Source organism: Clarias gariepinus, chromosome 7 (genome assembly GCF_024256425.1).
Source record: "Clarias gariepinus isolate MV-2021 ecotype Netherlands chromosome 7, CGAR_prim_01v2, whole genome shotgun sequence".
In the NCBI taxonomy this organism is placed as follows: domain Eukaryota; kingdom Metazoa; phylum Chordata; class Actinopteri; order Siluriformes; family Clariidae; genus Clarias; species Clarias gariepinus.
The window spans coordinates 19,756,952-19,784,681 of record NC_071106.1 but is presented as its reverse complement, the minus strand read 5'-3'; the positions used below and the strand labels follow the sequence as shown (position 1 = coordinate 19,784,681).

At 38.1% G+C, this 27,730-nt stretch overlaps 3 protein-coding genes across 6 annotated transcripts; 1 reads left to right on the top strand and 2 right to left on the bottom strand.

Moving 5' to 3' along the window:
- Positions 1-683: 683 nt before the first annotated feature.
- wee2 (WEE2 oocyte meiosis inhibiting kinase) lies at positions 684-5,165 on the bottom strand. The gene is made up of 11 exons (XM_053500637.1): positions 4,893-5,165; positions 4,603-4,802; positions 4,448-4,502; positions 3,268-3,437; positions 2,961-3,082; positions 2,681-2,827; positions 2,468-2,572; positions 2,286-2,371; positions 1,803-1,973; positions 1,149-1,297; positions 684-972 (listed from the first exon to the last, which is right to left on the bottom strand). The coding sequence occupies exons 1-11, from the start codon at positions 5,163-5,165 to the stop codon at positions 819-821; spliced, it is 1,632 nt and encodes a 543-aa protein (XP_053356612.1). The 3' UTR covers positions 684-818.
- A 1,957-nt stretch (positions 5,166-7,122) lies between these two features.
- dennd11 (DENN domain containing 11) lies at positions 7,123-19,132 on the top strand. Of its 4 annotated transcripts, none has more exons than XM_053500476.1 (10): positions 7,123-7,760; positions 9,324-9,423; positions 9,547-9,705; positions 11,209-11,356; positions 11,817-11,955; positions 13,360-13,491; positions 13,671-13,821; positions 14,121-14,189; positions 15,686-15,877; positions 16,325-19,132. In XM_053500476.1, the coding sequence occupies exons 1-10, from the start codon at positions 7,385-7,387 to the stop codon at positions 16,341-16,343; spliced, it is 1,485 nt and encodes a 494-aa protein (XP_053356451.1). In that variant the 5' UTR covers positions 7,123-7,384; the 3' UTR covers positions 16,344-19,132. The 4 variants fall into 4 exon arrangements, with proteins under 4 accessions (XP_053356451.1, XP_053356450.1, XP_053356453.1 ...); XM_053500475.1 differs by having other exon boundaries at positions 16,321-19,132; XM_053500478.1 differs by having other exon boundaries at positions 16,030-19,132.
- Positions 19,133-19,486: 354 nt separating this feature from the next.
- agk (acylglycerol kinase) lies at positions 19,487-27,142 on the bottom strand. Its single transcript, XM_053500480.1, has 15 exons — positions 26,901-27,142; positions 26,664-26,703; positions 25,501-25,580; positions 25,300-25,375; positions 25,118-25,210; positions 24,983-25,015; positions 24,187-24,281; positions 23,999-24,068; positions 23,839-23,918; positions 23,133-23,190; positions 22,896-23,043; positions 22,693-22,790; positions 20,921-20,991; positions 20,706-20,790; positions 19,487-20,099 (listed from the first exon to the last, which is right to left on the bottom strand). Exons 1-15 carry the CDS (start codon positions 27,008-27,010, stop codon positions 19,968-19,970), a joined length of 1,269 nt encoding a protein of 422 aa, XP_053356455.1. The 5' UTR covers positions 27,011-27,142; the 3' UTR covers positions 19,487-19,967.
- Between the last annotated feature and the right edge of the window lie 588 nt (positions 27,143-27,730).

Genomic DNA, 27,730 nt, shown 5'->3' with positions numbered 1-27,730 from the left:
GCTTTTGTGGTATTGAAATGTTGTGGTTTATTCTGCGATATGACGTAAAAAAATTATGTTTTTAAAAGTCTTAGTATACTGCATGTATTTTTGTGTAAGTTTAATGTACAGTATGTGACCGTGTGCAATAACACTCGCATATACAAGTTGACTTTCTCTTCTCAAGCATTTCATTGTACCGTTGGCCCCGTGCTGACATGCTTAAGACAAATGAACAGAACTTGTATTTTTACTAATGAACGTGGCGAGAATATGTAAATTACAAGGTTTAAATTCAGTTGTCGACTGAACCTAATTTCCCAAGAATTCGTGAAAAATGCTTCCGTAAATATTTCAAGACTGGAGATATAGAACCGTCTTAATAAGAATATCTTTAACTCATCCCTGGTCCAAAACCGCACTGATTAAAGTCACAAATACTTTCCACCAAAACAATCGTCTCACAGCAAAGTGCTAAATAGTATCATGGCTTTTTCATAAAAAGCTGGAAAGTCCCAATTTGTTCCCTCACTCCCATGATAAGTCTTGTCTGAACAAACTAACTGTATTTTGGAGTTCCCCTAAAGTGACATGTACATGTGAGATAAGCAGACAGGACAGACTAGATGCAAATAATGTTCCTGGCAAATGTCGCCCCCATGAAGACTCACCCACTACCCTCCAAAAAACCCACACCAAACAGATTAAGGCATTTAAAATCTTTATTTACAAGGATAAAAATCATTAAAAGACCAACATTGTGGAGAAATCCACACATTATGGTGAAAAACCATCAAAGCCTCTCCAGACCAGTTATGCCCATTATGGAAGTGTGGTGGTCACAGGCAGCCAAAACTCATGGATCGAGCTGCGTTTCGCCCCACCAGCCTCCGTCCTGATCTAGGAAGTGAGCCAGTCTGCAAATTGGTGCATCCTGAGGTGAGTGCAGGTTGCTGAGGTGAGACTGCAGCCAACCGAGCCTCTTGGAGCTCCCTATAGAGAGGACATCAGGGACCCATAGTTTGACACTCAAGTTTCTCACTATAGATCATTCCATAACAATCAAAAATTACTTTGGTGACAAGACAACCATGACAGCAGTGCCCCCTAGTGGGAGTCAGACTGAACTATAGTAATGCATTTCTAGTATTAAGTTTCAATTCATTCACCTTTCCAGCACTGCAGTCCTGAACTTTTCCACATTAAGCTCTCTGCGCAGCTCTGCAGCCAGTTTTCCAGCTCTCTCTCTGCGCAGCACTGGATGCCTGCACAATGCAGACGAGGATGGCCTCACAGCAGGATCAGGGTCCAGCATCATCTAGAAAATACAAGTTAAACTTGCTTCAAACAACTTTGCAACTCAACGTCCAGCAATTCTGCGGCAAATTTGTTGGTTAGCACTGCATTTTGTTATCCAATAAAGAAATTAGCTGCTGTCTGCCACTCTGGTACAATGAGACATCAATGCCTCACATAAGGGGTAACACTTTCAATGTTAGTGTCTAAAACCAACAAAGCATGGGGGTTTTCCCCCCAACTCATTATTCTCTAGCATAATTTAAATCAGCAAACATTTGAGCAGAGAGACTCTGTTTATATTTAATTAAAAAAAAAAGCATTTTTTTACAGCAAGCAGTCAATGCAAAATATTAAATGTCCCTGAAACTCAATATTCAAATTATGATTCAGCATGATTCAATTATTGAATTAAATTATACCTTATTGACCTATACCTTATAAATATACTGTACCTATAGACAAGAGTTTGCCATGAAAATGTAAACTAGTGTCTCTGGACTACATTTCCTGTCATAGAATTACACCTGTAAAATATTTCTTAAGGCTGGCGTTAATTCATTGGGCAGGCTGGGTAAGTGCGCCTGCCTAAGGCGGTGCCACTCATCTCCATTCTGTGGCAGTGGTGGGGCTCCAGCTGCTAACAGCACTGTCAGGCTCAGGGCAAAGATATCTGCCTTGGGCAGGTGTGTGTAGTCCTGCAAGACAGTCAGAGCAAAAAAATAATAAATCATTTTTACAGGATTGATAAAGAAAAAGCTAACTTTTGTAAGCATTTTCACAAAAACATTTGCAAAGTGTATGAGCAAGGCCTATAGTGCACACAACAATTCCAGCTCAGACATTAAGTCAGAGCTTGATATTCTAAAGCATTCAATGGGGTACAGCATTCAAAGGCCTGTCTGTAACTGCAGAACTGAAGACTAGATTTGTGTGCGTGTGCACGTGTGTGTGTGTGTGCGCGCGCACGCACTAACATGCATGTGTCCCCAAGTAATACCCCAGGGTACCTCTCGCAAAACTTCACATGCTAGAAAGCGGCTATCTCCCTCTTCCACCTGAGGACTTGAGATGGAGGTGACATGACCAAGATCCCCTACAATGAGAGGAACATTTGAGATTAACAATAATATTTTTGCCATTTAACTGTCTATAGAAGGCATCCTGGATATTCACAATTTAAACAGCCTACCAATTTTATAAACTACCCCTGATGAAGTGTGTCCATCATCTTCCTCTTCACTGTCTCCTGCTGCTCCAGCACTGGAGCTGGGCCAATAGCTGATGAAAATGTTACCTCAACAGCAGAGAGTAGATATTCATTTAAAGCTAAACATTATACAGTATAAGAAACAAACAAAAAAACATTTATAAAAAAAAATAAAAAATAAAAAAAAAACCTCACTGGGTTTGAGATCAAGATGGACAAGGCCTGATGCATGGATGTACTTGAGTCCCATTGAGACCTGAAGTAGCAAATCCCTCAACTCTGGCTCTTTAAAGAACTCCCCCTGTTCTTCCTTCTCTGTTATGACATCATGGAGGCTTCCACCTGCAAAATTGACAATATTTCACAATACCCTGAGTATAAAGTATCCTTGTGCCCAGTAGTTGGCCAAGACAGAATATGTCAAGTTCCCTTAGTTGTTGTCTCTCAAACCATCAAAATCATGCAGACACAGTACCATCACAGTACTCATTTTGAATGATCATATGGTCGTCTTCTGCCCAAGCCGAGTAGTAACGCACAACATGTGGGTGATGTCCCAGCACAGCATGGGCATATACCTCTTTTAAGGCCAACTGCCTGCAGACAAAACACATAATATGCCCTAGTAACCTGGACCCTCAGTTTTTTTTTTTTTTTTTTTTACCAACAAACTTTCTCTACACATTTTTTTCCTTCATATGCACAAATATCACTTTATAAAATCATCAATCTGGGCAGGAGGAAAGTACAGTAATTGTCCGTCTGTTCTAGTGTACACTTACTCATTGGCTGAACCTGCAAGTGGCCTGCGCAATCGTTTGATGGCGTACATGCAGCCATCCAGCCTCTTCACACAACGATAAACAGCACCGAACTCGCCCACACCAATCCGGCCCAGCTCCAGGAACTCACTCTCATAACGTGACAGCATGAGGGCTGGCACTGCTGGTCTCTGAGTGACAACAGATGGAACAAAGGACACAAATCCTGGATGGTGTATTTGATCCACAGATGGTTGGGTTTTTGTAGATTTTCAAACAAGTGGCTGATGACCAATACCAATAATAAGGCACTTTATTTTGTATAAACAATCATTTTTTCCCTATACACATGATTAGATAATATAGAGCTACTAATTTAGTCAGCATCATTATGTACACCTAAACTATTCTGACTGGAATCAAATGTTGAGAAGATTGGAATGCTTAGCACAAACACTTAAATGGCTACATGGATTTTTCAAAATGCAACTGTTCTCACTTCATCCCTTCAAAAATTAAGTGCTTTTTGCAAATTTGCAGCTAAGAATTTAGTTTGTCAAAAAAAAGTTGCCACAGGTTTGAAAGCGTTTGCCACTAATAACAAATGTTCACCACTGGTCTGTCAAGTTTGCCAGTAGCAGCAAACTACCAGCCATACTTTTCCCTTATCAGATACCAAGCAAACATATGGTTACTGAGAAATTTAAGTTGTCTGATATCAAGGAACGCTCAAGTTAACAACCAAGGGTACATCACTGCATCCTAATTTGTAACCACAAAAACTCTTGAATTTAAAGGACCAAGCATTAGACACGCATCTAAAAATCTACTCTTGTGAATGTTTGGCATATTGCATTTGACGAAAACATAGTTTTACCTTCTTAAATGTATCAAAAATGTACCTGTAAATAAGACTAAGAAAGAAGATTTTTTATGAGGCTTCCTTACCATCATGCAAATGGTCAGTCTTGGATCAGCTTTCACTTACTTTTCTTGCCAGTCTTTAAACAATGAACAAAGTGATGCCCAAGAGCCACATGGTATTATTCACTATTAACAATAAGATTTTTTTCATAGAAGACCCATTCTCTGCCTGATCATCCACAAAGTCTTAATATTGGCAATAAATTAGTTAAACTCTAAAAGGCAAATGTTTGTGCAAGAACAGAAAAAAAACATTTTGTTTCTAGAAATGCCATACCTTAGATGGCAGAAAATAGCTTTCATCTTCAGATGAAGTGTGCGTTTCCTTTAACCTGCAGGGAATGAATGCGACATGTTTGAAATGTCACTTCCCATAACAAGATGACATCAGAGCTGGAATGTAATACTTTTGCTTATATAAGCTTGGGTTACCTGTACCCATCATCATCATCACCATCACTTCTACAGTTCTTCCTCTTACAGTGCTCACTGTTCCTTCGTACTGTATCTGGTGTGAAAGGGTTTATATTGACCGAGGGTGCAGGGGCAGATGCAGCAGGCCGGTACAGGACTCTCTGGCTGCGACATGGCTTTGTGCTTGAGTAAGGTAGTGCAGACTTGGACAGCAGACTCTGGGTAGGGAATACTTGGTTCTGTTAATTGAAGCTTATAAATGTACAAACCATTGTTCTGAAGCAATGTAGTAAGGGCTGCAATGTTACCTTTGGTGTACTGGGGGAATCACAAAGTCTAAGCTTTCTCCAGGCAGCATAAGGTATCGGTGAGGTTGGCACAGATGGCGAGACTGGTGCAGCTGGTGTGTTATTTCTGGTGCGGTGGCGCTGCACTCTTGGGGTTTGGCAGGCAGAAGATGGACTTCTTAGCGACACACTTCTGGGCACCCAGTCCTCCACGCTGGTGTCACTGCTGTCCTCTTCACCACAGCTCGAGAAGTACAAATGCTGCTGCACGGAGTTCTCATTTGCTGCTGCCATCCCTAGCCACAAAACAGAATCATCAGAAGCTGATAAAGATACAGCCCTGACAAGCCTATGTTTTGTACTCTAGTAGCAACTCAAAATCATTTTTTAGAAATATTAAATATCCCCAAAATGCTTTAAGCCAACATTATTGTTGTACAGCAGTGTACTTTATGCAAGTTAAAGTCTGTTTTTTTTTGTGGAAAGTAATTTTTTTTAGACAGGTTATAATTTGTCTCAGTTTCTCAAAGATGAAAATATCTTTCATTCTCAGCAGTTTTTACATGACAGATTTTAGTCTATTTTAGTGGATTCAATGAAAAGTGTAAAAACAAACAACAACAACATTACAATTGGAGTAAAAGCTTGAGTTGCCAAATCATTCTAGATAACAGCAATGATGTAAAACTGAATGTTTAAACTTCTGAAAAGTCAAAGTTTCAGAACTCATTATTTGAAATCTTGCACAACGGCCTTACCATAAGCAGCGCGTGTCACCACGCTTGAGTCTCTCGCGCTCGCCTGCGGTTCTCCTAACGAGGCTCCAGCCTGCCCTGCTTTACACCACTCACCCCGTCGGCGCTCGCGCTTATTTTACTGATTAATGGGCGGGCGCCTTATCCTGTCAGTCAGGCATTTCACCCAATAGGTTTTAGCCTTAGACCCTCCACGTCAAATCGACAACTTTATTCACGTCAATATGTTTTATTGTCTTAAATAAATAATTTTATAGTCTATATTATAATGTATAGTCACAAAAATACGTCACAGGTAACAATACATAAATTTCCGGCTTTTGTATAATCTCTTGTGTTATCAAACTTTGCAACTTTGAAGTTCTCCGATAGTAATGCCAGTTTATGCATCATGATATATGTATTTCCTTTAGAAACTTCATGATCTTTACTAACTAGGGTGAAAACTCCTCAAATCACATTTAAGTAAATAAAAAAAAAAAATCATCAAAATAATTCATTTTCTATATCTAGAACCAAAAATCCCAGGTTCAGTCCTATCCTTATTTTGAAGAATGGGGAATTAACACACACACACACACACACACACACACACGAGTGGACAAGATGACGAGTGCCCTCTTTATAATGTGGTGAATAGAAAGACATCTCAGAACGTACATAAAACTTTGAGATGGACAGATTACAACAGTTGGGTCACAACAGGTTTTACACATGACAGTCACGATAAAAAATCTGATGCTATCATGAGCACTAACTTACTGAAATTGAAGAACTGAATACTGGAACAAAGACCTGGGAAAACTCAATCATCGTCTGTACCGGTTTGTCTTGTATACAGGTTCACTGGGGGCCTGGGGCCTTTCCCAGGAGACTTAGGGCATGAGGCGTGGTACACCCTGGATGGTAGGCAGGGCACATACACACACACACACACTGGCATGCTCATAACGGTGCTATTTGGGAACACCAATTAGCCTAACCTTGGGAGAAAACCGGAGTACCCAGATGAAAACCCACCAAGCACGGGAAAAACATGCAAACTCCATGCACATAGACCCGAGGCGGTAATCGAACCCGAACATGCACAGCTAACCAGTAGGGCAGAATGACAGGTTATATATATTTACTATATCTGTTAGGGAACCGTTTTACCCTTTTACCATAACAATGAATGAAAAATTGTTCCACTGCACTGGGGTGTGTTCACTTTGTAGTTCTGCTCCATTTTTTATTTTGTTAATAGATTTGTCTGGCTGCATATGTGTTACATGTGCTACACTTTTCCATGTATTACCACTTGTTACATGGAAATACACACACAGTCATTTCAAGTGTATGTTTTGCTTGTGTCACCATACAGTGTATACCAAGCTAATGTAACATTCGACATTTTAAGAAGGTTATTTAACACCAGTAAACTAGAGTAACTTTCCAATTATAGCTGATGGTAAAAATAAAGTAATATTATATATCCTCGGTGTGTTGTTTATTATATCCGTTCGAGAGCCGTTCGAGTCTCAACCTTACGTAGCGTAAAGATGTCACGTGACCGGAAATGTGTGACCTCATCAAAACAGTATCGTCTCCCGGTCGCGTCCGGTTTCTTCGTGCATATTGGAACCTGTCAAGCTGCAGATATGTTCCGTTTCACAATCCGATGGGGTGTTTTGCCTTGAGAGAGCAAATTAAACCTGTGCACACCGCCGAGACGACGTTTTTTCCCGACTCTCCTTCGTCGTCAGGAGCCAAGGTGTGATGATGGTGGAGCAGTCGGACCGAGCTCCGCTGCTCGACTGGGAGGAGGAGGTCGGGCGGGCCGAACCGAACCCCGCCATGCCTGCTCCTCACAGCGGCGGATTCCTGGCCGCAGAACCGAGCCGTCCTCCGAGCAAAAATGGCGCGAATAATAGCTGGAGCTCGAGCCCGGAAGGTGGAGGTAGTGTAACAGCTGTTAAGGGCAGGGGCAGGAGCACGCGCCCGGGGCCGGAGGGGGATGCTTATGCTTCAGGGACGGATGAGGAAGGAGACTGCGCCTTCCCGGGACCCTCCATCAAAACCCGCGCAGTCCCGGGCTGGGAAGAGAAAGATCAGATTGTTGCGGTGTTTGTGGTGACCTTTGACACGAGATCAGGTGAGCAGGACTAATACTACAGCACTTCACTTGGCTTCATGGGTTAATTTATCATGATTCTAATCTCATAGAGCTAATATTGGTTCTGTCCACAGCCTGGTCGTGCTCAGAAAAATACAGTACCTATCCTTTATGCGTGTACCTCCCCTGCATTGATTAAATATTACACAGGAGATAAAGTCGCACCACGTAAAAAAAGTGAAAACGTCTAGGTTTCTAAGTCATCTTGCTGACTAATACACACTCACTGACTTCTGCTTTTCCTAACTGTGCAGTATGACTTGCTTGGGTATGACTATTGCAGTACTGCCATTTATTCATTCATTCATTCATGCATTATTAGTAACCTGCTTTATCTTAGTCAGGGTGACTGGGAGCACTGGGCGCAAAAAAGGGACGCACCCAGAATGAGACACAAGTCCATCGCCAGCCGTGATGCAATTGTGCAATCGTAGAGACATACATTAACACGCTTATTCACACCTAGGGGCAATCAGAGCGGGCAGGCCCAATGATCTACTTTTGGTTTGTTTGTGTGTATGTGTGTGTGTGGTTGGAGGAAACCACACAACCCAGATGAAACCCCATACAGACCCTGAAATTATAAAAAAAAATCTTTACACAAACATTAACCCGAGCTTCCAAACAAACCCAGGACCATGAGGTGACAGTGCTACCTGCTGTGTCAACATGCTGCTCCGAATCTATTAACATAATATTTCATGTGTCTTTTAATAAATCATTAAGTTATTCTGTGAGTCTCATAATCACCCAGTGTTGTCATTACATCATGATGTCTGATTTTTAGTCTATAAAAGTGATTTAAAAAGGATTTTTGGAAAAAGTGTTGAAAATCTTAAATCGACATTATTAATATTTTCTTTAACCCCATAATAATCGACATATTTTCTTTAACCCCAAGCCTGCACTATATATATATATATATATATATATATATATATATATATATGTATGTATTTTTTTTCATATTTATAATGTAGGACTAGCTTACATTTGCAACTTACTTATATAACACTTGTAAATCCATATTTAATGACGTTTGTTATATTTTCATGTCTCTTATTTTTATGGAGGAACTAGCTCCAGTGAATGGGCTGGATATGAAAAATGCATTTTGTTCATAGCTAAAATTCTCCATTAGTACAGCATCTTAGGATATTGAAAAAAGCTAAAAATAGCATGAACATTATTAATTTAAACCTATTATGTTTGTCTGTGACTCTGCGTATCATTTCAAAGTTAAAGCACACAAAATCTATCTTAATAGTTAAATATTAATTATATTGGTTTGTCATATATGTGAACAAATTTCTAAGGAAATTGTGAGTTTCTCTCATAACCCCATTCATAATCAAGTAACCCCACATTGGTTCATGACGCCATTAGTTTGTGAACTGCCATTGTAGTATCCTGTGGTATCTTACAGTATTTCTTTCTCACACCCTGTATAAACTGCATGGTCTATTTTATGAGATAGGCTTCTTTTGTCATTATGCAGTTTGCAGTCAGTAATCATGGCTTTTACACTCCTCTCATGTACAGGAAACATTGTGGAGTGGTGCTTACCTCAGGACATAAACCTGGACGGTGTGGAGTTCAAGTCAATGGCCAGCGGCTCTCATCGTGTTGCAAACGATTTCATGTAAGAATATGATTTCAGATATTAAGTTAAGTGGTATAATGTTTTTTTTTTGTTTTTTTTTTACAAAGACAGTGCTGTCTGATTCTGGATGATGTACCTTACAGTACCTTTGACTGTTCCTAGATATTTTCGGAAAGGCTCTTTCTTTGGGCTAGCATGCTTCGCCAATATGCCGGTGGAGAGTGAACTGGAGAGGGGGGCACGAATGAAGTCTGTTGGCATCCTTTCACCTTCATACACACTGCTGTACCGCTACATGCACTTTCTAGAGAACCAGGTCAAGTAAGTTGATTTCAAGTTTTACCCATGTTTAAAATGCTGAGCTGTTTTCAGACACATTTAAACAAATTTAGTTTTTTGCCTTTCTGATTATTTCATTTAACCTGTGTTCTGTGTGTTATCTCTCTTAGTCTCTCCTCACACTGACACTTATGATGCTCCGCTTCCTTTTTCTTTCCTTCCCCTTTTTTATATTTCTTGTCTTCTAAAGGACAGGGGTTGTGACATATTTTTCATATTATGAGCTTAATTTCTTTTTTTATTAATTTATTTTAAAATTGCTATATGTTATTGGATGGCTGATTATTGCTGATCAGCTGATCTTGAACTTGGCAATGAAGGTAAAATAACCATCATTTGGGCTCGTGAGTGACACAACTAATCACTCAATCACTGATAACTCAATTGGCTATAATGTCCAAAGATTAAAAGTTTGATTACCGTCAATGCCACAGCCATCCTTGGCTGGAAATCCAAAAGGGCAAAGCAATCTCTCTGCTGTCAGATTGACATTGTACAATGATGTGATGTCTGTGAGATCACACATGTGGAAAAGGGTGGATAGCACTTTCTTTCAAGTGTATTGCACAGCGCTGTGATGGAGCAGTTTAAAAATCTGGCTGTAGTGGTTGGCTGGCTTCACATGGCTCAGAGAAAGCGCAATATGGCCTTCACCTTGATTGGTAGCTATTGTAAGATAAGAGAGATCTGCCTGGGGGTTGTGAAGTGCTTAAAAACACTGACTTACAAGATGTATTACACAAAAGTGTCATGTATTGAATAAGAGTCTGCTATGACCGTGGTTAAACTTAAATGCATAAAGAAGATAATATTTTTGTGTTTGCGCAGTTCTGATAAAGTGTGAAAGAATCCAGTATATAATGGATGCAGCCTTATTTTATTTGTGTCATGTGTTCTAGATGTAATCTATTTAGTAACAATCAGGCAGTCTGCTTTCCTCTGGAGCTATGCACACCCAAGCTATTACTCTCTTATTCCTGTATACTGTTTGTATTCTCTAGAGCTCTTCAATCCACTCTCACCTCTTATTCTTTAACATGTACGTATGTCTTTACATTCATGGCCAATCATGGCTTCATTTTTTCAAAACCTGCTGGTTGTAGAGTCAAAAAAGTCTGTAGTACTCCGGTGTCATTTGCTCAATCCATGCCAGCTTGATTGCTTCAAGATAATGAATAGAAATTTGCTAGAGAATTTCACAATTCACTTGAGAGTTTCCTAGTTTTAGCCATTTTTGTGCAGAGGTGGACACCCTGCCCTCAGAGACTAAATATTTGTTGCATTTATTAACTAAACCAGCTGGAGTTAATCAGCACAACTCTTCAGACAGAAAGGCGAGACCAAATTAGTGACATCTCCTTTTTTGTGCACAGGAAGAACTGTAATGCATAGCATTTATTATGTTAATATCTTGGCCACCACTGTAGTTATACTTGAGGAAGCTCTATGAAAAAATATGACAACTCTAGCTATATTTGATTGCAGGCACCAGCTGCAGTGTCCGGGACAGTACTCACCGCTGGAGGCATTTTATGAGGATAAGAAGGCTGTGCTTCCCCCAGGAGGGAACGGTCTGGTCACGGTCTGCCCCACCAGCACCATGGTGAACCGCTGCATGCATCCAGAGATGAAGGTGAGAACATGTGACTGCTAAAATATTACATTCTTCTCAGCTGTTTTTTTCTTTATTGCTTTATTATTCTTTTAGTCTGCTTAAGCTATGCATTGCTTTTTGTATTGAAAATATTGCTCAGGGCTTAGATCCAGTTCTGCAGTGCATTCATTAAAAACAGGAAGTGTAATTACTCTGTAAAACTGCTGATTTTTAATATTCTGTAGTGTTGAGTGTTGTTGTTTTTTTTTGCCGAAATGCTATAGTTTATAACTTCCATATTGTTAAACAGAGACATGTTTTAACAAAACAGGAATTCATCTGTCTGCAGTTTCACATGGATACTCTGTCTGAATTTATGACCATAACAATATTAAGTCAAACTGAAAGTCAGTGTCTACATGATGCATTGTCTTTTCATTAAGTTTGGATGGTATTTAGAGTGCCAGATGTCTCATGCTTTGTTTTTAATTCCTGTCAGATTACACATCCTGCTGGCTGCATGTCTCAGTTCATCCGTTTTTTCGGAGAGCAGATCATGGTGCTGTGGAAGTTTGCCTTGTTAAGGAAGCGCATTCTCATCTTTTCTCCTCCTCCTGTCGGCGTGGTGTGTTACCGGGGTGAGGCCTGAGCATTGTTTAATGCAAATTAAGTTAATATCTAAAGACACAGTGATGTCTATTTATAAAAATAAGGGTGTTGGTTACAAACTTGAATGTTTTAGATTTAATTAAACTGAACTGCATTATCGTCATTAATCTATACTTAGTTAGTACAAGCTTTTTTAACATTTATTTGCGAGTCAAAAATGATCTTCAGTCTGGCTGTAAAAAATAATTTCAATTAAGTTTAAAAAAGTCTAACCTCAAAACAGTTTTAGCAGAGTGTCAACAGTAGGGATGGGAACTACTGGGGACCACCCCATACAAAATTATCATGATACCTACTGTAGATGGCAATTTCATTGGTATAGCGATTCTGTAAATAACACTATTTTATAAATATCCTGATCTGATTTCAGCTGTTTTTTTTTTGTTTTTTTTTGTTACAGTTCCGAACAAACTTAACAAATAATTTGCTATACCACACAGGATGCTGTGCTGCCTGCCATATGTGAATATTGTAGGATTTAGAAGAACTGCAACATTTTACTAACTCAAATGTACACACTTAAAAAAAATTGTTAAAGTACTGAATGGGGGGTGGCTCAGTGATTATGCCATTGAACTATGGTTTGGAAGGTTCTAGGTTCAAACCCCATGACCACCAAATTACCACTGTTGGGCCCTTGAGCAAGGCCCTTAGCCCTCAACTGCTCAAATGTATAATTAAATAAAAAATGTAAGTCGCTCTGTGTAAGAGCGTCTGCCAAATGCCTGATTGAATGAATGTAAATCTTTCTGTACCAGTGCTGGCAGATGTGTGTGGATGTGCATTGTCATGCAAGATCACAAAGCCCTTGAATAGCAGTCCTCTACGTTTAAAGAGAAGTTTAGGCTTCAGCTTCAATAAGCGTTTCACTGTAAACAAGCACTGTTGATTGTTGAACCTTTTTTTGATAATGTCTCAATACTGGCCGTTGAGAATCCCAAAAAACTGTGAACATTAAGAAAACTTTTTCTTGTTCAGCGATTGAGAATGCTTCCATTTCATAGTCTCCTGTTTACTTTCAGGCTCCTAGTGATGGATCCATGTCTTGTCACCAGTAATGAGTTTAAAGAAACTTTCAACTTCCTTATTGGTCCAAATTTTGGTTGCAGATATAAAAACACGTTATTCATCAAAAGTCTTTGATAAATAACAGCACCAGTTGCACCCTCAGACGACAGAAAATGAATCACTTCATCCATTCTTGGTCACAATACAGTTAGAAACGGAAACCGCTGATAAAACAGTGCAGCCACCAGAAATTTTTTATATTATCCAGAGTGTGGATGATTTTTGACCCTCATATTCTTGGACCATTTTGAAACTTATTATTTCTTTTCAATTGTTTGTGACTTGTGTTGTGCCTTTTCCTGCAGTATACTGCTGTTGTTGCCTTGCTAACGTGTCCATACCTGGCATCGGTGGCTCTGTACCTGAGTTCCGCCCTTTCTTCTATATCAATGTTGCTGACATCACAGCTCTGGAGACGGAATTGTCCTACGTGGCTTGTGAGTACTTCATTAAAAATTGCTGCCGGTGTTTCCATTTAAAGCAAATATGATGAAATTGTTAGCTGTTACACAACGTCTGTATGACTCAGCTTGCCTTTATTAATTTTTTTTCCTGGTAGTAGAATAAGAATTTTTCATAGATTGTTTCAAAATGTTCTTTTATTGTGTGAATGTAGGCACTACAGAGAAGATTTTTGAGGAAAAGAAGGAGCTTTATGATGTGTACATTGACAACCAGAATGTGAAGACACACAGAGAAGGCCTGCAGCCTCTGTTGCGAATCAACAACGCAGACAGGGAGAAGTATCGCAAACTCAGTGAACAGAGGTACTGAGAAGAAGATTGAGCACTGTAGTACAAATACATATCACACCAGAGGTTCTTAAGTGCATGAATCCATAGTTACGTACACATTCAGTAATTCAAAGTAAGTACTTTCATGTTTCTGCCTTACATAAGGGCGTTTACTAATAATTATTTAAGATAAGAACTCATGCAGTGTAACTAAACACACCACAAAGTAAAGTTTCCTCCTTGTAATGTAATGATGTCATCATTACTTAATCATTAAAGTGAGATAACACTTGTCAGGTTGTCTTGATGACATCATGGAAATGTCTTCGCAGGCAGTTGTTGCTGTATTCCCAGGAGGTTGATGGAGACTGTACCTCTAGTGAGGAAGACCTCTTTATCCTGTAAGTGGCAGATTTGTACTGCTTGTTATTTTAGTGAGCTCCTGCTTTTACTTTCTTAGTTAACTTGAGACCAGCCAGTGCTTACAAGTCTATGTGAATAATTTATACTTGCATTATTATTAGTGCTAAGAATAGTGCCAAGAATATTTGAAAACCTGAGGCTGTCCAAGAGTTGAGCAATTTCTGAGCTTTTGGACGCAACATGCATATGCTTTATTTGAGAAGTAGTTCTGGAAAAGTAGTTAATAACAAAAACAGATATTTTAAAAATGAACTAAACGAAAGGTAAGACACACCAAAAACAAGTAGTTAGAGATCATATCCTAAATATTGTTTAATAGCTATAGTATTTTCTTTTACTGTATATGACTGCTATAAACTAAATATAATGCTTGAAACTAGGAACAAGACAATTCAAAGCCTGAAATTAACAAATCTAATAAAATGTCTAAAATTATTATTATTTATTGTAAAATTTAGAAAATACTAGAATAAATCGGACTAATCTAACCTGGTCATTCAGTACATTCATGTGTATACACTGCCTCCAGAGACTTGTACAGTGAGCAGTCCGCATGATTAGGGCATTGCTTCATGTGTGTCCATTCTTAGTCTTAGACAAATCAGTTGCTCTTGAATAGGCTCAGTCTATTACTTTATAACTTTACTTGAATAGACTCAGCCATAACTTTAAAACCACCTAGGTTTTAGGTTCCGCTTGAGCGAACAGGGCGCTCTGGGCACTGGGACATGACTCCACAAGGCTCATAGGTTCTGTGGGCGGGGCCTCCATGGATCAGACTTGTTAGGATGCTCATTTGGATTGATATCTGGGGAGTTTGGAGGTCAGATTGGTTCAACAACCTTGAACTCTTTGCCCGCTAAGCCCCATGCATGGCAGTAATGTTTGGGTTTACTTTTTTGTGGGGTGGGATCGGACGGGACAGATAGCCTCTGGTCCCCACGGGTGTAGATAAGATGCCAGGATCCTGTCACCAGTTTACTGGTAGATTATTGATAATACATGTTATTCCGTGGTGGTGGTGGTGGTGGTGGTCATGTTATGGCTGATCAATACATATATAATATAATATGTATACTGTTTGAGCTGTATGGACTGGATGGATTATACGTTTTAAAACTTTAAGAACATTTAATAGGATTAAACAAATAGCTAAAGGAAAGAAATGCTAAAAAAAAGAGGAATTATAATTGTAAGCTAAGATTAGCCCAGATCTATCTAGCTGACTCGTAATTGCAGTTTCTACAGTGTACTCTACTCAGAGCTCTAAAGTATTAACTATTTAGCCCTAATAGTTTTCATAGGATAGTGATTAAAAAACAAGGATTTAGTTTCTCTCTGTGGGGCCAATAACCAAATTATTTTGCCAGGTACAATAATATGGGCAATTAGCATCGTTTTATTTTACCCCCATGCTAATTGACCACACATGCTTAAGCCGTTATGTACAAACGTTATGTTCCTCCCTTGCTAGGTTCTTTATGGAGCAGAACAATCGCATCTTTCAGACACTGCTGGAGGTCGCAGGAAGCGCTGATCCCACATTGACTCCTGAGCATGTGCGTGCTATGGGCTTGGACCCACACGCTGACCGCGGCTTTCTTGTGGATCTGCTGGAGGTCTACGGCATCGACGTCATGCTGGTTATCGACAATCCGTGCTGCCCGTAAGGCCAGAGAGGTTTCTCTCTCTTTTCATCTCAGTAATCACTTATGCTCTCTCTGGATCCACTAGCCTTGCTAGGCTGGAACTCACTGCCTGACTGCCTGCTTTCCTCTGTTTGTCTTTCTCTTTTTCTTTTTGGGACGGGTGTCTCAGGAGCCAGTACTGACCCCTGGCCTCACCGCTGGAGTGAAATGATACTGCCACTTCAGGCTTTGATACACTGCTGCCTTCACGTCCGCGACGTCTGTCTGCTTTATGTATGTTTGTGTTTGTGTGTGTGTGTGTGTGGGCTCATGTGTGTTTACTTCAGTTCCTTGACAGCTACCTGTGGGTTTCTTTTCCAGCTGCGCCTACTCTCACATCCCGAAAAGTGACAAAACTGATCTCTGTGCCTCTTTGTTACTGCTTGTTTTGTGGACCTCAATTGTGACTCTTTTCTTCTAGCCAGTGCTGTTTTGGAGACCTGATGTAATGGCACTGTCTGGGTCTCCAGCGCACTTCATCTGAGCCTCACAGACTTAAAGTAAAGCAATGGAGACACTTTCATCCGTGTGTTCGTCTGGTTTTCTGTCTGGTGAAGAAAGGTAACTGAAAAGCAGTGACCGACTACGTTGTTATATATTAACGGTTTTTGCAGATAAATGGTATCAGACTGGAACCATTTTTTCTTGAACCACATTTCCAGTATTCATAAAGCTAACTCCACATCAATTCAGTTTGATCGTGTTGGTGTGTGTCTGTCTCTCTCTCTCTCTCTCTCTCTCTCTTTCTCTCTCTGATTTTTTGTCAGCATTTTGCCTGTAGAAAATGACTGGATCAGTGTTGTTGACAAAGGGAGCAAGTAAAATACTATGAAGAGTGCTAATAAATCCTTTAAGAATTCATCAGGTAATGTTCTGGTCACCAGAGGGATGATGGTCCTGGAATGTAACTTCATGTTCACCTGATCATGGTCAATAATCATGCACCACATTGGATTTGCCACGAATTCTGTTGATTATGAATCACTGTATCTAATCAGAAGGTGCCTGCTGGTTATTCACGCCAGATTAAATCTGTTTTTAAAGTAGCATTGGTTTTGGCCTAGTAAATGAATGAAATTTACATGCTGTGTTTCTGCCCTTGGTTTTCAATGGCACATTGTATCTCCACACACCAGGTGTCCCTGCTCTAGAGGTAAAAGAACAGTCACTGATTTTGACTGCTTTTAATATGACTATTAATGTACTATAATATAAATACAGTAGGTGCAAATGTTAATGAGACAGACACAGAGAGGCGTAAATGTATGTCTTTGAGCTGAATTGACCACATTCCTGATTTTTGTTATCGGTTGCAAGTTGTATATGTTTGCTGCACCGTATAAAGCACAGCTGGTATACACTGACTCAGATTATATCTGTTTATTGTGATTTTTAATGTTTTTTTTTTTTCCAAAAACAGAAAAATATGAATGTGGTTCTGTCAGTGAATGCTGTATTGTTTATTGACTTTTGCAGATTTTCATTTATGTGTAAGCTTGGATTTATGTTTAAAATGTATTTGCAAAAAGCAATGATTGGCCTAATTGCTTTTTAACAGAACTAGATCACATGGTCATACTGGCAAAGTCAGATTTTATTTAGTTTGTGCTACATTAACTGTAGTCTGTGGCTTGGACATAGAAGATGAGTTCGCCCCGAAGTATCACTCAGCATTGTATATGTCTGTAAGGGTGAGAAGCCTTTAACTCGCTAACAAAAACAGCCTGTTGTGTTTAGGACCTGTGGAACTTTATAGACAACCGACCCTATTGTCTTACTGCTACTGTAGCAGTCAAGATTTGTGTTCAATCTGAATACCAAACTCTTTTTTTAAATGTTTACTGCAAATAGTAACATCTTATTTCTGTAAATGAGTGCAGGCGCTCGTTGTTTGACTGGTAAACAAAAATGCTGTTACTGTTAAAGGATAGTTTTTATAGGTCTTTTTGGGTTAAAGTCTTTATTGAGGTTAAAATTGAGGTGCACATAGAGTACCAGTCAAAAGTTTGGATTTATTTTCTACATTCTAGAACAATACTGAAATTGGGAATAACACATATAGCATTAGGTAATTTAGTAACAAAAATCAATTGTCATATTAAGACACTGTTGTGGAACAGTTCTGTCAAGTGCATTTGCAAAACCCATCGAGCACCATGATAAAACTGGTTCTCATGAAGACCCAAGAAAAGTAAGATCGAAACCCACCTCTGTAAGTTCATGTAGAGTCACCAGCCTCAAAATCCCCAATTAAGAGGACCTCAGTATTAAAACTATTATAAAGACTGTTCAAAGGAAATGATTGCATATTTTGGACGCCTTCACAATGTATTGCCTGTTTTACAATGTAGAATGAAATTAAAATCAGGAGGGAGCATGGAATTAGTGATGCATCCAAACTTTTGACTGATAGTATAAGTACATTACAATAGGTCTTGGTCCTTATAAGTTTTCCTGCTCTGAACACTGACCATGACATTTGTCACCTGGAAAAATGTACATTGTAAGTACAATGTAAGTAATCAGGGACTAACTCCACAACATTTGTTCTGTGTTCAGCTTCTATAGACCCACTGATCTAGTTCTACCTAGCTGTACGTCTACTTCTGGAAAAAATAAACGAGTTAAATTTGTACTTAATACACTGTAAATTTGAAGTATTAGCTCAGTAGGACTGCAGATGCTGAACTTACGAATGCATTTGTTTATACGGAACAAGGATTTTGCAGTTTGACCCCAACTACTTAGACTGGTTCAAGGTGACAAGCGGTTGGTTCAAACTATTGTAATGTACTTGTATTCACATCGATATTGATTTAAGACAAACATAAAAAATGTAATAATTTTAATGTTAAAATTTATTTAAGTAACAATACATAATGTGTTGTATATGTCCATAGAAATTATAAGACAAGAATTGCTGATGTGAATTTTTCAAAATATATCATAAACTACCTATTCTTTTTCTTTTAATATTTTATAAACACTATTGACTTAGCTCTTTGTGTTGAAGAAAATGTACAGTAAGGAATGTGTTTGAACGCTTAAACAAATAGATGTTGACTAAGCATTAAAATGTCATTAACGCAAACACGGCTCAATTTAGCTGATGTCTGCACTCATTTAACACTTTCCTCATTATGTTAAACACTGTATCTGCATGTGTATCTTGGACCAGATCCGCTGGCTCTTTTTACTGCCATCTTGAAATAAACTCTCTTTACTGATTGTGATAGTGTTTTCAAAACTTGAAATGAATGATACCCCCATTATTATTATTATTATTATTATTATTATTTTGGTGGTAATTTCAAACAAGCAGGAAGTGAAGTTTTTGTTTGTGCACGAACATGTCTGCATAATTGCTGCAGAATCTCCTTTGCAGCAAAATTCAGTTTGTGACAGATGGAGGTTGTAATACATTTAAAGGCTTACAGCAGAACAATGGTATTACAGCAGTTCTACAGTATAACACTGGAAACATCTACCTACAAGCACACTTCATCCTGCTATGTTTAGATCATAACTTGTTTCTTTCTTTCATAATTACCAATTAAATTTTAAATAAATAATAAGAAATCAGGTCGTGTTTTTTAGATAACTGTTTTATAATCAGATGTAATAATAAGTCATATACAGTAGTTCTTGTTATTTATGTCTGGTCATTGGTCCACATATAAACAACATAGTTTGTTAGATGCCATGTTAATGGAGCTGAACAGTACTGCACCCTCTACCTTCCTCCCATCACATTCATATTGAGGAAAACAAGCAGTTCTCATTCAGCGTCCTGGTGTTACGCCTACTGCAGCGCACTGATTAACTATGCTTGGAGGCATTTGTTTTATCTTACATACATTAGTCATTCCTTTTAGACATGAAATCCATGGGAAAATATTTAACAATCAAAACATATTACACCAACATGACAATATGATGTCATGATATTGCTCTGATGCTGTGTACTTAGCGCCCAGGCAGAAGAAGTTTGTGATAGATTGGTAAAAGTCCAATAAATTAGACAGCAGTGTTTAGAACTTTTCCCAGCGTTTCACTGCAGCATGTTGGCTAGTTCATCTGTGCCAGCTGGTCTCTGCGTTCAGAGCTGCAAAAGAACCTTAGTTTCCTTGGCAAAAGCTTCACTTCCACTGGCATCGCCTCAAACGCTTCGTTGTCAACATCAAAAAAGCCAGCGCCCTCCTGTGGGCAGAAACATGAGAAACATGGAACTGATTCAGTTAAATGTCTAGAGCAGCGCTCTGCTTATAGACAGACAATTTATTCTAAGTAAGGGATAAAACATAATGGGCCATGCTGTTATAGAAATATAATCAACTACAGGCTGGAGTGATTTCCACCTTGAAAGATGATTTTGTTTTTTCCCCTGTAAGAACATGTTGCAAACGTTTTACTGCAACGATGTCAACAGTTACAAAATCATTAATTTAAGAATGACATGTATTTTCCTGTTTCTCGTTGTAGGTAATGTTAAGGAACACCTGTGAAACAAGTGTTAGTTATCACTTATGGCATAGCTGCCATTAACAGTTAGATAGACAAGGCATAGGTTGAAGGTCAGCCATGCTGACTGTTATTATTATTACAGTATTGCTTTTATACAAAAGTTTGATTAATAAACAGATAAATGAATAGTGTATTTTACTGTATTTTAAGTCAAAAGTTTTATTCAGGAAAAACATGCATCATTCGTCATGTTTTTTGAAGAGTTTGTAACTTCACTTTAATAATGGTTTGAGTGGGACTGCGGCTAGTTTCCAACAAGTTTTATAAAAAACAAACCCTCACCTGGGGTAAACTGAGCCGACATACGCTTGCCTCTACCTGAAAGGCCTTCTCTGTGTACTCAAATGGGTTTTCAGCTTTTTTAGTCCTGCACACAATGAAACAAGTCATGATACATCATTATCAAGTGAACAAAAAACACCATCCTCTCAATAATTAACTCTGATACTAGAGGGTTTTTTTTTACTGCAAGTTAAAATATCACATAAAATAAATACCCTTCTGTGATGAACTGTCCAACTGGAAGCTCGTCCGGTTCCACAGAGAGCACCAGGGAGTCATCTGTCCTCTGCAGGAGAAATACAGACAATGATTATGTGCCCTTGATGTGCAGCAAGGTCTGACTCCATTAGTCACAACTATTTTCAGTTATAACAAAACAATAGAGATGCCAGTGTGGCTAACAAGAAAATCCCTAGCACATGTCTGGTCGAGACAGCTCCATGCGAGCAGCATAGATGACAAACAGGACTTCTGGAGACCAGATCCCACAGCTCTAACTTTATGTTTTCTTCCGGGTTATAGAACCGATGGATCCAAATCCACCAGAAGTCGATACAAAGCAAAATGTACCTGGTAGCAGGAACAAATTCATCATTCATTTCCCATGTCCTTCACTTAATTTCTTTACATTTACTCTGACCACTGCTGAAAAAGCTTTGCCTCTGTCACAGAAGCAAGAGTAAAGCATTACCTTTATAAATTTCTGTTAAGTTTTCTGTCAAACTATATACCTCAAGATTACAGTATTTTAATAAAGTATTTTAAAACAAAATAAATTACAACATGCTATGAGAACACAGCAATAAGAAAAGCAAAATGTGTGTAAACAGGAACCTCAGTTTAAACACTACACACATATCTGACTCTGATCTGGACCGTTTTAATGATAGATGTTCACATGCAGATATTATCTGATTGAAGGTGGCTTACTGGCGAGGTCAAAGTGGTAAGTACAATTTTATTAATATGTAAAATGCAAAAATTGTAGCTATACAAGTTTTACAGCTATGTTAATTTTACTGTTATCATAAACAACCAACAATTACACTCTTGAAAAAATAAAAAATAAAACTTGAGAAATTGTGAAGTAGGGACTCAATGGCACACTGCTTTTCCCAGGGAAAAACATCTGCAAATGGCTTGTTTTTAGCCCAAAGAGACACCTAGAATAAACATCAAAGCCAACAGAACTCCTGTGTACTTTAACTTACATCAGAGGAACTGTACGTGCTAAATCTTTGGTTCTTTGTGGTCAGGTTTCACGTTCACAGGATGGAAAAAGCATTTTATTCTGTATCTGTCCAATTTATAAACCCGATTACAATCTATGGAGTGATTTTTTTTATTCACCATGATTATACCAAAAGGACTAAAGTCTCTTTTTCAGATTGTTTTTTTCCCCCAGAGGGTATTTTCATTTCCACAATTTCCATTGTGCTCGGGAGCCGAACATTTAAAAAAATTTCATGGGAGGGTGTGCAAAATTTAGAATGATATGGTCACCCAGTCTTGAAACAGAAAGTTCTGAACGGTTGCTAAAGTCATAATTTATTATAAAGTATAGCTACTATAAGCAGCCTTGGTTTCCACCATCACTTTGTTCACTCAGGTTGGTTTGATAATAGTTATAATAACAGTACAACGATCTCGTTTAAACATCAAAATGAGCAAAATGTCAGAAATACTGCAAGGAACTCAAGGATTAGGGTTTACATTTACAGTTTTTTAGTATGCTAGTATATTTTTTTTAGAACAGTTTACAGTAGAAGACTTGGTGCTGCATCATTTTCCTGAGTGTCAAGTTAGTGTTGGAAAATAGGTGCATATTCAAGTTAATGTCCTATGTTAGCTTTACTTTTTGTAAAATCCACCCATTTATAAAGTCACTCGCATTAAATGCATAAGATGTATTGATTCTAAATAAAAACAAATATCTGTCATGTGACCATCTGAACAAATAAATATGATTTTTTTTAAGCCGACTTACTCTTTTCACTGGATTTCTGTTGTGTGTGCTGATTGTGAGCTCCAGTGTGGAGATCTGTTTATCCTCCCAAGGCTCTGGTTCTGCCTCTACCTGGGGCTCTGAACCCAAACACACACACACACACACACACACAAAATGCATTGAGACATCAGATACTAAAACCTGCATTAATGGCAATTTTCCCAGATACACATCAATAGTACCTTCTACAGGAGGTGCCCAGTAGTTTTTAAGTCTCCGATAGATGCGATAGAGGAGACTGGGTCTCACAGGCTTCACATCAGGCAGGTCTGGGGGTCGAGGGATAGGAGGCAGGTATGAAACAGAAGCATGATGCATCTGTGGCCAATCCTAAGATATAGAAACCAAATAGGGTAATTTAACATTGAAAGTTCATAAATCTAAAACGCAAATGTACACAAATGGAACACAATTCTCACCCTTAGTGTACTAAACCAATGTGCTGCCCTTGTTTTTAACGGTCCAAGATACCAATATCTGAAAGGCAGGAAGATAAGAGCTCATTTAAATGTATAAATATATCTACACCATGTTTATATAACAAATGCATTTATATAGAATTGCCGATAAAGTCAAACCAGGACTTGTGATGAAATTTTTTATAAACGAGGGTGTTTGACATTCACAGAACACTTTAAGAAGAGTACGGTTATAAGATTCATTCATCCATGAATTATGATCCTGGCCGAGGTGGCTCAGAGCCCACTGCACTGGTTCCCGTGAACATTTAGCGAGTTTATCACCTGAACCTTGAAAATCTAAACATAACTTGTCGGTAACTTAAAAGAAAAGACACATCTGTCTATGGCAATAGTAGACACAACCATTCAAGAGCACCACTTGCACATTACATAAACTTAGTTGGGAGTTATTGCCACATTTCTTATATTACCTGACCCCGCTCCAAGCTATTTCCTCCATTAAAGGAGTTCCTGAGAGGCCAGCACTAGTTCCTGTATTCAAGCACTAGTAAAACGCTAGGATAAGTGCATTAGTGTTGCAAGGCATTATATAGAGAAATTAAGAGTGTTTTTATTTTCATAACTGTTTCATTATTCTGCACAATTAAAAGTCCCGGTTTGACTTGAACATCTCTCAAAGTTTCCCGGTTTAAAGAGCACTCACTTGCTAATGGATGCTGCAACATCTCGAAAGGAACCCCAGCGCAAACTTAAGAGAGCAAAGACAGGCTGCTCCTTCTCACTCTGAGAGCAAAATGCAAACCACAAAATAAGTAATTGTGCTCAGAAATGACACACACAGCAACAGAGTGATTATGCTTTACCTTTATCTGAAGCACATCTAGTGGCACCGTCTCACCTTTCAGAATAGACAGTGTTGCTGATGTGATGTGCCTGAAATTTACAACAAATTATATCGTACCCTGATATACAACTTTTACCATATAGATACTCGATAAATAAATTCTAGATAAATCACCTGATGGCGATAGAGTTTAATAAGAGTACTTACTTTACTTTGTCATCAGTAACTATATGCAGACTTTGGCTTAAGTTGTTCTTAAAGCCCAGAGGAATGAAGCCAATAGGAGTTTTACTAAATGCTTCCTGGGATCAAAATATAGCACACATTCAAATGAATCAGTAAACACCTACTAACTCATAGAATCCACCTCCTTTTAATAAACATTCCTGAGACATTTTTAATGGGAAAGGTTGTTTCTCGATCATTTATCGAATTTGCGTGTTAAAGTACTCATAAAAAAAACTAAAATAAATAAATAAAACAGCCAGATTTATGTATGTTTCAGTAACATAGATCACCTCAAATTTCTGTGCATATGTTTGTGTAGGTCAATCAGTGATGTGACCAATCAAATCAAATCAAATCTAATCAGGTATAAAGTCGCATTTTAGTAGAATTACGTCCTGCGTCTTTTCAGATTCCTGGTTCAATAAGCTCAGTGTATATCATTAGATCTTTAGTGTATTATGTTCGGGTGCCGAGATATGGCCAGTATGAGTTTGTGTACGAGGGTGGACTCTTAAAATTAAAATCCAATTTCTTTAATATTTAAATGAGAATCCTGTGTTGTACTAAGAGGGAGCCCCTTAGCCTCGCCTTAACATCAGGGTTTCCCTGATATGGCTAAACATAACATAGCCAAAAAATATGCATGCTTTTCTATCACAACTGGAACAACAAGCTTGGATAGTGCTCATTAAAGTGCCTTAAAACAAGCTTTCTTTAAGTAGTATTTCCCAAATTACTCCTTCATAGACATGGGTGGTTTAATCACAGCACAAACCTCATCAGCTCTGCGCAGCAAGCCAGTTATCACCTGAACCAAAAAAAAGACAAGAAACAAATGTAAGTGCTGCAAGAGCTTATGCTGGCAAAATGTTTAAAACCTTTCCAGATTTTAAACACTTTATAGTTTTACCTCCTGCAGTGTTCCATCACCGCCTGCAACAATCAACATGTCTGTCTCTTCCATCAGATCCATGAGCTTTTTGGCTTGCCCTTCATAATCTGTCTACAGAAAGTTCAAAGCATCATCATCATCATTATCTATAAAAAAAAAAAATATATAGTCCTACTGTATCAACTTCAAAAGTATAATACCTTTATAACCTTAACTTCAATGCCAGCAAGATGTAGAATAGGGGCTGCATTCTTTTCAAACAGACTGTTAGCTTTTCTGTGGAAAAACATGTGGAAAAATGAAAATAAAACAATCACTATGATAAGTGAGAGTTTGACTGGCAAGATAAGAGCCATGTTCCAGAGTATGTTCCAGAAAAAGTGATTATCACAAACTCTCACCCTTTGCATGCTGCAGGATTCAGGATTACTGTTGCTTTCTTCAGTGACTCCTGGGGACCAATTAGTTTTTGACCAAATTCCTGATTATAAACCAGATCAACATCACAATATACCTGGTGTTTTACAACATCAACACTGCAATAACTCCACTAATATCACTAACCTACAGTTAGGAGTGGTTCATATAATATTTATATACTAATAAATTGAAAAGTCATTCTTAAATTTAACTCCAGAAACTGTTTTATCTTGACGAGGTCTGAAACAGTGCACATGAGGTGAATGGAGTACCTGTCTATCACAAAGCACAAGACTTTAAAAACTAATTCACACTCAGTAGCTTTTTAGAAAAACCAATCACCTACCAGCAGGTTACTTTCATTATTCTTTATTTACAAATTCTTAATATATGCTCTAAATACAGTATATTCCTTTTGTACAAAATATTATTATATTATATTAACATAATATTTAATACAATATATCATTATAATATATTATATATTATTATTATTATTATTATCGTTATCCTTTTGGTGCAGAAATATTATTTTTGGCATTTTATCAAGGTATAGAACAGACATGATCCAAAAGCAAAATAATATTTCTGCACAAAAGGAGTAAAGATAATAATAATGATAAATAATAAATAATATATTATAATGATATATGAATTATTATGTTAATATATCATTATAATAAATAAACGGCACTGTTGCTGCTTTACTCCAGAGTAAACAACTAAACTCCGTTTTTTTTTTCACGTAAAGTTTTACACATTCTCACTGTGTCTGTATATGTTTTCACTTAGCTCTAGAAAAACATGCTGGTAGATACAAGGGCATCTCTAAATTTCATGTGGGTGGTTATTTGTGTGCCTATTCTATGGCAATTACTTAAGGGGTCGAGCTGCTAGCTTGATGCCCAACTGTAATTCACACACACTACGGGCAATTTGGGAACGCCAATTAACCGAAGTTGCATATTTTTGGACTGTGAAAGGAAACCCCCAAGCACGGGGAGAACATGCAAACTCCGAGGAGGGAATCGAACCCTTGACCCTGAAGGTGCAAGGTGATGGTGCTCACCACTAAGCCATTGTGTCATCATAAGGATTCTGCCTTATTCTCCATACTGAGTGAGAAATTTCTGACATTACTTACCCTAGCCTCCTGACATGCCTCTCGTCGCAGTACACTGTCACTGTTAGAAAGAAATGAACGAAGATTACTTACGTCCCTTGATGGAGCATAATAATTAAATATTAGAATTAACATAACTTTTTTTTATATTTTACTCAATGTTATATAATTTATATTGATTGTACTGGAAGAATTAGTATTTTTTTTATAAAGTGCATAATGAAAGAGAGGTGCAATCAGGATTAAAGAGCTACGAACCAGTGCTTTCCGTACATCCAGTGTCCACCATAGGACAGGACACATACTGCAAAAGTCGATTTTTTCCAATGATTTCGTAAAGTCCTTAACACTTTCACAACTCGGGCCATTGTTCAGTGGAAATCACTATTCATAAACGTATAATATTATCAGAACACTGAGTGTTAAATAAAACGCCACAATATAGCTAAACAGCGAGAATATTTTTACATTAGGTTTGACATCTTTTCAGACAGCATGATGACCGGTGTACCACAAAATTCTGTCCCCTCCAAAAAAGGGGAAAACGTGCCTACAACGACCGTTCCCCTTTCATAAAAACAACAGCGTTGATAAGGAAATATTGCCTTACTTTGACAATATGATTCACCGAAATAATCTTCTATGGTTGTGTTTAAAATGAAAGGTATAAACTGAAATAATAAAATAGTGTAATAATTAATATAACAGTGGTGTGTGTAGGTAGGTATGAAATCAAGGACGTACCAATCCTGACATGCGCAATGCTGAAAACAGACGGGATTCGATTCCAGAAAAGGTTGGTGCGAGTCGACTCACTCGAGTTTGATTCACTCGAGTCTGATTCACTCGAGTCGATTCCATACATGAATTGTATTTAGTGACAAAATAAACGAGGTTGGTGGTCTTATAAAACGATTAGTACAGTGCTAATAAAAGGTACAATACACTATTATAATTTATAGAACGTATAACAAATTACAAACGGTTCGTCATTTAAGATTCAAGTATTCAATTATGCTTTATTTACCTCTTCTAATGTTCACAGGGCACCATGTTACAGCAGGGTATGGATAAAAACATTATACATC